This window comes from Onychomys torridus, chromosome 10 (assembly GCF_903995425.1).
Source record: "Onychomys torridus chromosome 10, mOncTor1.1, whole genome shotgun sequence".
Taxonomy (NCBI): Eukaryota; Metazoa; Chordata; class Mammalia; order Rodentia; family Cricetidae; genus Onychomys; species Onychomys torridus.
In genome coordinates this window covers 8,835,996-8,845,544 of record NC_050452.1, presented here as the reverse complement: position 1 = coordinate 8,845,544, position 9,549 = coordinate 8,835,996, and the positions used below count along the sequence as shown (strand labels likewise).

Here is a 9,549-nt window from a genome sequence, read left to right as displayed (position 1 = left end):
CTTTTTAATCTTTTACTGTGTAATTAGTTACCAAAAAGTATTAAATGGGCCACTAAAAGCCACTGAAAAAGGGTAGCTCCTGTGGATGTTAAGATTGACTGACCTGGGTCCTAACACATCTGGATTGTGCTTTTCTTTATATGTCTATTACACTTAATAGTTTGCTTTGGTTTTTCTGAGATTTTGCAATGTAGCCCAGGCTGACCTCAAACTGAAGATCCTCCAGAATGCTAAAAATGATACATTGTAACAGAAGCAGGAGAAGGTTGATTTTTTTTTTTTTTTTTTTAAGTTTTAAGATCACCCACAATGCAGAAGCAACTGCTCTCGTACTTTCAAGTTATTTCCTTCCCTTCTGAAGCAGGCTCACTTGGTTTACCCCAGCCTTACCCCACATTTTATTTACCCATAGAAAAGAACCTACTGGGTCAAGGGCATTATTTAAGATCTGTGTTCTTCATTTCCCTCTAGAAATGGCGCACCAATTCACTAACTAAGCGGCATGGTGTGAGAGCTCCTTGTGGCTCAGCCCAGGCCTGAATGGCTTATTATTCGTGATCATTTTAAAGCGTCACGGCTCAAAATGGGACTAAGGATCCTGGCATTCCCGGCACCACGAGGTCACGCTCGGCTGCAGACCCAGTTGCCCCTGCTCGCCTCTCCAAAGGGAAGCCTCTGCAAGGTCCTGGACCGCGCTGGGCAGCCCCAGCACCACGTCCCTAGCGGCAGGCGCAGCCCCGTTGCCCGGGGAACCGCAGCACGCCGCTGCGTTCGCCGATTAGCGGGTGTGTGAGTGGCGAGGCCTGGCAGGCCAGGCATGGAGCTGCCGGACCCTGTTCGCCAGCGCCTGGGCAACTTCAGCCTCACGGTGTTCGGCGACTCCAGCCGCACCGGGCCGGAGTCCTGCGAGGCCACGGGTGAGTGGCGAGGGCGCAGGCCCACGCGGGGGTGTGGCTCGCGGGCGGCCGCAGGGGCCTTGCCCGGGTGAAAAATGGCGGCTTCGGCTTCCGCCGTAGCATTTTCCCTGCTCTGGAAGCTGCTGCGGCCCTGCAGGCGTTCTCGGGCCTCAGCCGCGGCAGCTGCTGCACCCGGTGTCCCTGTCTCCGAGGGGGTTGGGATAGAGAGCAGAACGCCTTCTTCCCCGCACGGCGCCCTGCGCTCCTCCAGGCCGCCCGCCGGGCCTCCGGGCCCGGGTGAGGGGCGAGCAGCCGCGCCCTCCACTCCCACCCGCGGGAAAGCTTGGCTGGGTGCAGACCCTCCCGGCGGCGCGGGAGGCACGTTCCTCGCCAGCCGGCCTTCCAGCCGGGCACGGGGGAGGAAAGGGGGTGTTTTTTTCATTGAAAGACCTTTTTAACCCACGGTGCACGCGCTGCCAGACTAGCAGGGCCTCCTCTGCGGGCTCCTCCTTCCCCTCCATCAACAGAAATACCACCGAGCTGACTCCTGAACCATGGCCACAGCAGACATGGTTGTCGCCAGTGCACTCAAGGGAGCCGAAATCCTTTCTCCTGCTTGGTTGTGGCTATTTTTTAACAAGGGAAAGCTGAAAAGCAAAGCCACTTCCCATCCTTGCATTTCGTCACCTTGGTCATTTGCCCGATTTAGGCTATGTGAAGAAAAACCTGAAAATGTAGATTTTCCTGTTTCTGATTCCAAGAGTAAGCCTTCCCGTGCACTAAAATCTGATAATTCAAGGTCTCTGGGAACAGGGCAGTTACTGAAAAAGATAGTGTTTGTTCTGTCGTCCTGGAGGCTGCAGAGCCTTGGCAGCCTTAGATCGCAGGGATTCTATGGATGCCAACAGAACTACCTGCGGGCACTGGAACTGGAAATTCATATGGTTTTCATGTGTCACAGAAATATTTTTCCCAACCACTCAAACGTGAGAAAAGCTGTTTAAGTTCACTGTCTCTGCCAAGACAAGTAACTAATTGGTCAGTAAAAGTTGCCTGTCCAATTATATAATGCTTTAATTTTATCTCATTACAGAACTCAACTTGAACTTTTGTAAAACTTAATGAATTCACACTTTGCACCTCATTTATATTTTGGCCTGATTTTTCAGTTGCGTAAGTTGAATTGTTGAAGTATGGTCATGACACTACATAAAATAAAGCCCAGGCATGCTAAGTCACTCTAACAAGAAGTCTACTCTATATCCCCATAGCCTTTAAAACAACAACGAAATTTATTTTGTTCCAGTGCAATCAAGAAGTGCCTGGGCTGTCCTGGAGCTGGCTATGTAGTCCAGACTGTCTTTGATCTTGAAATACTCCTGCCCCGATCCCTTTGCAAATGTTGAGTACTTTCTGCTCTAAAGATTCTGAAACTGTCAGCTTAACCAGTGTATAATTATTCTCCTGCCTTTTGGGTGTCTTAGACCTACTGTAACAAGTTTTTATCACCTAACCTCACCTCCACCTCACCTCACCTCCACAACACCTCACCTCACCTCCAACACCTCACCTCCACAACACCTCACCTCCACAACACCTCACCTCACCTCCAACACCTCACCTCCACAACATATCACCTCCACAACACCTCACCTCACAACACCTCACCTCCAACACCTCACTTCCACAACACCTCACATCCACAACACCTCACATCTACAACACCTCACATCCACAATCTTCAGAATTAACAGATTTTAAAAATTTATTCTTATATTGTTGTGGTAGCGCCAGCGCTACCACCACCCGTTCACCATGTCCGAGCGAGGGGCTGTGGATCGAAAAACAGAGACAAAAGACAGCGGGTCATTCTGCCAGGGGCCGTTTATTGAAGAAGGGAGGGAACCTTAAATACAGGCTTACAGCACAATGGAGGAACCCCAGAGGGCAGAAGTTCGCTACTGAATATTCTACATTCTTGCATCTAAGCTGTTTACACCAAATGCAGGAAACACAAACAAGGAACTTCTCTTAAGCATTCAGGAGGGTGGAAACCAGCAGGGAATCAGCATAGGGAGGACATCAAGGTCAAGGTCAGGCAAGCAGGGCGGCAGTTACCCAACTTGGGAGTTCCAGGGCACTACATTATATTAGGAATGATTTAAAAAATTAAGGCAGTCAAAAACAGACCACAGTTGTCAGGCATGCTCTTAAAACTGAAAGGAAACTTGTTGTGGAATAGAATATTTAACTATGTAAAGATGTGTTGCATTTGTTTGTGTTGCAGAATAATTGTTTAGCTATGTAAAGATGTGTTGCATTTGTTTTTTCTTGTCTGCCTAAGGCACCTGACTGGTCTAATAAAAAGCTGAATGGCCCACAGTTAGGCAGTAGAGGGGTAGGTGGGGCTGGTGGGTAGAGAGAATAAGTAGGAGGAAGAATCTAGGCTCTAGAGTGGAGGAGGAGGAGGAAAGAACGAGGGAGAAAGAAAGGGAGATACCAGGGACCAGGCAGGCAGGCAGCCGCCAGCCAGGCAGACATGGAGGAAGCAGGAGAGTAGGGCATGCATGCAGAATGCAAGAAAAGTCCCAAGGCAAAACATAGAGAAACAGGTTAAAATAAGTTACAAGAGCTAGTGGGACAAGCCTAAACTAAGGCCAAGCACTCAGAACTAATAGTAAGTCTCCATGTCATGATTTGGGGGCTGATGGTCCAAGAAAGCCTGCTACAGAAACTTTCACTTCTAGAGGCCATGCTTGTCTCAAAAGTATTAGATGTCAATTAAAAAAAAAACGTATATGCAGATAAAAAGAAAAAAAATGTTACAAAGTAATTTGTGTTAGTATCTTTCTAAATTCTTTCATTTAGAAAAGCCAATTTAAAATAAGAATGTAGTTAAATTTATAATGTATTTTTAGGGTTCAATTTTTTAAATCAAATTCTTGTTGAGGGACCGTTTCCCTTATACAAAAGCAAAAGATATTGGGTAATCAGTCTGATAAATAAACTTGTGTGTCACAAATGGGTATATGTATGACAGTGTGCATTTGAAAATTTGTTCTTTCTGCTTATGCAGGCTTGGTATTCACAGTGTATAAAGCAAGATTCTAAATAGGAAATGTAAGTGTACATCTGTGCTTACACTGAGACTGTGTGATTACAAGTAAGAAAAGGAAATGGCACTATTTGTGAGTTCCCATTAAGTGTGACAGGCACACTAGTAAGAGTGAAATGACTTCACAAGCAGCCTTTGAGTGTTCTTCATGTCACCAGAGACGATTAACGGAGTGCTCAGAAAGATGTGATAATGCATCCCAACTCTGGCACCTGATTCCCTTGGCTTCTGTCTTCATTAGGGCTTCTGTTGTTGTGAAGAGACACCATGACCACAGCAACTCTTAAAAGGAAAACATTTAATTGGGACTGGCTTACAATTCAGAGGTTTAGTCCATCATCGTCATGTCAGAAAGCATGGTGGCACACAGGTACTGTAGAGGTCACTGATGGTTCTACATCTGGATCTGCAGGCAGCAGGAAAAGAGAGTGACACTGGGCCTGGTTTGAGCATTTGGAACCCCAAAGCCCACCCCAGTGACACACCTCCTCCAACAAGGCCTGGGCCTGTGAAGGCCATTTTCATTGTGATCACCAAAGCTTCTAAAGCCCATGGTCTCTTCAGTACATCATACTGCATCTTAGATAAGAAGGGTATGATTCTTTGCCAGCACTTTTTTACGTTTTATTTGGTGTGTATGAATGTGTACTGCAAGCATGCCTGGTGCCCACCCAGGTCAGAAGAGAGCAGATCTCCAGGAATTAGAGTTATAGATGGTTGAGACTCTGTGTAGGTTCTGGGAACTGAACCCAGCCTTCTGCAAGAACAAGTTCTCTTGACCACTGAGCCATCTCTCCAGCCCTAACAGCACTTCTTATACACAGTTTAGAGAAAGACTTCTACTGGCCTGCAGATTGTAATCAAGGAAGGATTTGTAGGGAAATGGGGCTAGATTCGCATTAAGGAATGTGCAGGATTAGGATTTACTGAAAGGGGGATGTCTTTATAATTTGAGATTAATTATTATATAAGAGATTCATTTTTATTCATTCATTTTATAGCTCTTTATAGAGACCCTACAAAGTGGCAATACAATTTCATATTCACATTGCTTTTCTGGATTTTAGTTTTTTCTGAGACAAGGTCAGATGTGTAGCTCTTAGTGCCTCAAACTTGCTATTCCCTGTCTCTGAGTGTTAGGATGACAAGAATGCACTACCATGCCAGCTGATAGTCCTTTGCTCTCCACCCCCCTTCTTACTGTGTAGACCAGGCTGGCCTCAAACTCACAGTGATCCCCTGCCCCCCAAGTACCATGATTAAAGGCTTGTGCCACCACGTCCAGCTTGATAGTCCATATTTAATCCAAACCCCAGTCTGCAAACTGCCAGCAGACTGTAGAAGCAAAGTCTTGAAGGACATGAAACACACCCCAAGCAACTAGTGTCTGAAGTAAATGGTATGCAGATGAGCATACTGTTAGCGATTATAAATAGGCCTAGAATGTGGAGTTTTATTGAACCAGTGTCAATGCTCGGGAATATGAGGGCTTCTGGGGCATCGGCCAGGATTTAAAATGTGTTCCTTTCCTACCTCTTCCACAGATAATGAGATGGTCTCCAGCTTGCCATTGCAGATGTCACTGTATTTCAACTCTTACTTTTTCCCACTGTGGTGGGTGAGCTGCATTGTGATGCTTCACCTGAAGGTGAGTCCACTCCACTGGCACTGCTGGGCCCTGACGTCCTCACAACCCATCCTACCCCACCTCCATGTTACCTGAAGACAGACTTTGCAAGCATGTTCTGCCTTTCCTTTTTAGTATTCGGTCTTGCCCGATTACTACAAATTCATTGTGATCACTGTCATTGTCCTCATAACCTTGATGGAAGCGATCCGGCTGTACCTGGGCTGCATGGGGAACCTGCAGGAGAAGGTGGGTCCTCCCCTTCCCTCAGGGCTAGCGACAGTTAAGGTTCAATACAACTGTCGCCATGGCCGGGGTGGAAGGGCACCAGCCTGGGGTTAAGGATCAGCTCCAGCCTGAAGACTCCTGCCACTGCTTGATCTTTTGAACTCTGCTTTCTTCATGGACTAGAGGAGGAAAATAATCCTGACAAGTTTCCTGAGAAGAAGTGTGGTGACTCCTATGAAGTATCTAAACACAAAAACCTCTTAGCGGTTGGCAATGTTTCTCATTTCTTCTCAGTCTTGAAAACATTTGGTCGGTAGTAGAGAAGTAGGAGAGAGACAGGGCGTTATGGGGGTGAATATGATCAAGGTACATTCCGTACATGTATGTAGGGTTTTTTTTAATGGTAAATTAAATGTCTGTTTGGAACCTTAAAAAAAATTATAAATTCATGTCTAATGCCAGGCCCATGTTTTCTGAATCATCACCCTGCCTAAGTATTTACAGTTACTAAAGTCTTTAGAAAATTCTGTGCTTTGCTAGCCTTCAGTATAGGCCCCACCCAGCACATCGTATTGGTTTTCTTGCCACTTCTTAAGCCAAGCGTCCATACCAGGCTGATGTGTTGATTCCTAGTCACACTGGAGCTTCATGGGTGGGATGCTCCCCTGTGCACACATTGAAGTCTCCCTTTCCAACCCTTGGTCTCTGCACCTTTAAATGTTGCACCTCACTATTGACCAGAGGTGAGCTGTTTTACATTGAAACGGTGTTCTCATCTAGGTAGCTCTCTAAGGACAAGGACTCTGGCGTACTCCTGAATTACTCCCAGGGCCCATACTGTAGGTTCTTTGTAGTGTTGGTACCTGACTGTAGATGTAACTGAAACAGAACTGATTTTACTAATCTTACAGCTCTTGATGTCTTGTATCACTGCAGGTTCCTGAGTTGGCTGGCTTCTGGCTCTTGAGCCTTCTACTGCAGTTGCCGTTAATCCTTTTCTTGCTCCTCAATGAAGGCCTGAGAAACCTGCCTTTGGAAAAAGCAGTACATATCATCTTCGCTGTCTTCCTTACTTTCCAAGTCATCTCAGTGTTTCTGACCCTGAAGAAAATGGTCAGTCAGCTGGCGGCCCGTTTCCACCTCCAGGACTTTGATCGGCTGTCTGCAAACAGTGCCATCATGAGGAGGAGGAGGCCGTGTACAGAAGAGCTCTGACCAGTGCTGAAGAGTTGATGTCTGCAAGATAAGTCAGGAAGACTGAGAGAGTGACAGAACACCTGAGATCAGGCTGGGGAAGGGCACAGGTGTCCTGGGTTGTATCCTCCAGACCAGGCTGGGGAAGGGCACAGGTGAAAAATCAGTTTGGGGCCAATGTACTCTCACCAGGTGTGTCAGCACACTCCAGGACATGCCCACACCCAGAAGTAGTTGGCCAACACAAAACAAACTCAGTGGTATTTCGGTGGACTTTTTGTTTCGTTTTGCTTTTTTTTTTTTTTCTTTTGTCTTATTGTTAGGGGACAGGAAGTTGGGGAGGAATTGGGAAAGAGGGAAAAAAAAAACATGCAAAATGTATGGTACCAAGAAAAAATTAATAAAAAAAGAATGTGTAACACCCCCTTTAAACGTTCAGTTATCTAGTGGGCTCTTCTGAGTTTCTTGGAGCACATGGAAACGCTTGCTCATCAACATGCTCATGCAGTAGAAGGTATTTTTAAAGGAGACAAAATTCTGGGTGTGCTGGTCAATTCCCAGTCTCTTCCCAGTTGCTGTCCTGAGGTGAGGGAGGTGGGTGTGCTGTGGTATTTATAGAGTTTATCCTGAGGTGAAGGAGGCGACATATTATAGTATTTAAGGAATATTTTGTCATAAAACCATGTTCAGTATTTGTGATGGAGGTATAGACTTTTTTTTTTACCATAAATCATAAGGTATTTATATTAAAATATCAGTAATGCATCCTTGCCTTGTGCAGTTCTTTTGAACTATGAAGTTTGTGGGATTTTTTTAAAATCTCTCTTTTTGTTGTTGTTATTGTTGTTGGGATTTATCAAGACAGAATTTCTCTGTGTAGCCCTGGCTGGCCTTGAACTCAGAGATCCACCTGCCTCTGCCTCCCAGGTGCTAACAGCAGAGCCCATGAGTTCGTTTGAACTGGAGTTGTAACATGAGAGAGCCTAGTATACATCAGGCAGTGGTGGGAACATTGACTTTGTGATCATTCATATCTTTGTCATCCATATTCTCTGAAGAATGGCTACACGCTGTTAGATTCATATCTGGAGCCTGGTTTGGAATCATGGTTTCCCATTTTTACAAAGTGAGAGCTAAGACTGTGAGTTAGGACAGCCACAGAGACTCATGATCCTATCATGAGCATGTTCCCTTGTGAGTAAAAGGAATCTATTTAAGGAAATTTGGTTAAAGACACAGTTTCCTGGGTATATCCATGTTGTGGGATGTCATTCTGTACACTATGAATATGTACTGTTCCCATTGGTTAGTAAATGAAGCTGCATTGGCCTATGGCACGGCAGGATGGAGCCAGGCAGGAAATCTAAGAGAGACAATGAGAGGAAAAGGAGAATGGGGGAGACGCCAAACCGCCGTCCAAGGAGCAACATGGAATGGGACGTAGGTAAGCCTCAGAACATGTGGCAACACATAGATACATAGAAATGAGTTAATTTAAGATGAAAGAGCTAGCTAGCAAGAAGCCTGCCATAGACCATACAGTTGGTAATTAATGTAAGCCTCTGAGTGATTACTTTATAAGCAGCTGCAGGACTGTGGGGCCAGGCGGGACTGGAGAAACACAGGACCATTGAGCCGGGCGGGACCAAAGAAACATCCAACTTCATATCCACACATTATTTTTAAGTGTTTATTTGGATTATCTTAAGGGACAGAGTATTTTTTCCCTCAGGCTTTCTTCTTTCCTATAAATAAATATACCTTCATAGGTAATGTATTTTACACACTATATTAAAAACTGTTCTTTTCCTTTTTTTTTTTTTTTAACTTTCTATCCTTGGCTGAAGCTCCCTATGTAGACCAGGCTGGCCTCACAGAAAGCCACCTACCTACGCCTCCTAAAACCTGGGATTAAAGGTGTGCACCACCACACTGGCCTCCAGTTTTCTCTTCCTTCAATTCATGCTCATAGATTTCCTTGATTTTCCTTATTAATTCTTACATTGCTTACTTTAAAAAAAAAATGTCTGAACTTGCCATTCCTGATTTTGCCTGACACACTTCCTCAAGTACTAGAATTTATGAACAAGGTGGGTTCTCAGTCCTCAGGGGTATGATCTGGGAGGTAAAACATTTGCACAACCCACCACAAAGTCGGAGGTGTAACTTTATCAGGGAGGTGCACTTGGTCTGACACAGATGCCCTGGGCTTGCAGTGATCTCCACTCTGGTCCGAGCACTTAGCACCTTCATCAGCCTACTGAAGCGTTCACCTTGCTTCCCACTACAGGGAGGGATTAATGACAACATTAGAAGCTCTGCACTCTCCCCTTGCCTTACTAGCTGCTGTGAAGAACTAACAAGCAAATCAGGGCTCTTACAATGTAGGGTGAGCATTATGGTTTACAGGGGAGCAATATCTCATCTCGAGGGACAGGCATCTGGAAAGTGCTGCAGGATGAGATGATACTTCACATTTGAATAGAGGG

General features: G+C 45.5%; 1 protein-coding gene across 3 annotated transcripts; it reads left to right on the top strand.

Annotated features, from left to right (window-relative positions):
* The first annotated feature begins 450 nt into the window (after window positions 1-450).
* Tmem17 (transmembrane protein 17) lies at window positions 451-7,843 on the top strand. 3 transcript variants are annotated; one of them, XR_004946026.1, is made up of 5 exons: window positions 452-917; window positions 5,556-5,659; window positions 5,774-5,887; window positions 6,803-7,170; window positions 7,216-7,843. XR_004946026.1 is itself a non-coding variant. In XM_036200164.1 (4 exons), exons 1-4 carry the CDS (start codon window positions 818-820, stop codon window positions 7,079-7,081), a joined length of 597 nt encoding a protein of 198 aa, XP_036056057.1. In that variant the 5' UTR covers window positions 452-817; the 3' UTR covers window positions 7,082-7,173. The 3 variants fall into 3 exon arrangements, 2 of the variants coding, with proteins under 2 accessions (XP_036056056.1, XP_036056057.1); XM_036200164.1 differs by lacking the exon at window positions 7,216-7,843 and having other exon boundaries at window positions 6,803-7,173; XM_036200163.1 differs by lacking the exons at window positions 5,774-5,887; window positions 7,216-7,843 and having other exon boundaries at window positions 451-917; window positions 6,803-7,173.
* Window positions 7,844-9,549: the final 1,706 nt, after the last annotated feature.

What these genes read in the sequence shown, in the direction of transcription:
- Tmem17 (XM_036200164.1), top strand. Translation starts at nt 818, where the DNA reads ATGGAGCTGCCGGACCCTGTTCGCCAGCGCCTGGGCAACTTCAGCCTC. An exon ending in TTGTGATGCTTCACCTGAAG is followed by an intron (nt 5,660 to 5,773) that starts GTGAGTCCACTC and finishes TTTCCTTTTTAG; the next exon opens with TATTCGGTCTTGCCCGATTA. An exon ending in TGGGGAACCTGCAGGAGAAG is followed by an intron (nt 5,888 to 6,802) that starts GTGGGTCCTCCC and finishes GTATCACTGCAG; the next exon opens with GTTCCTGAGTTGGCTGGCTT.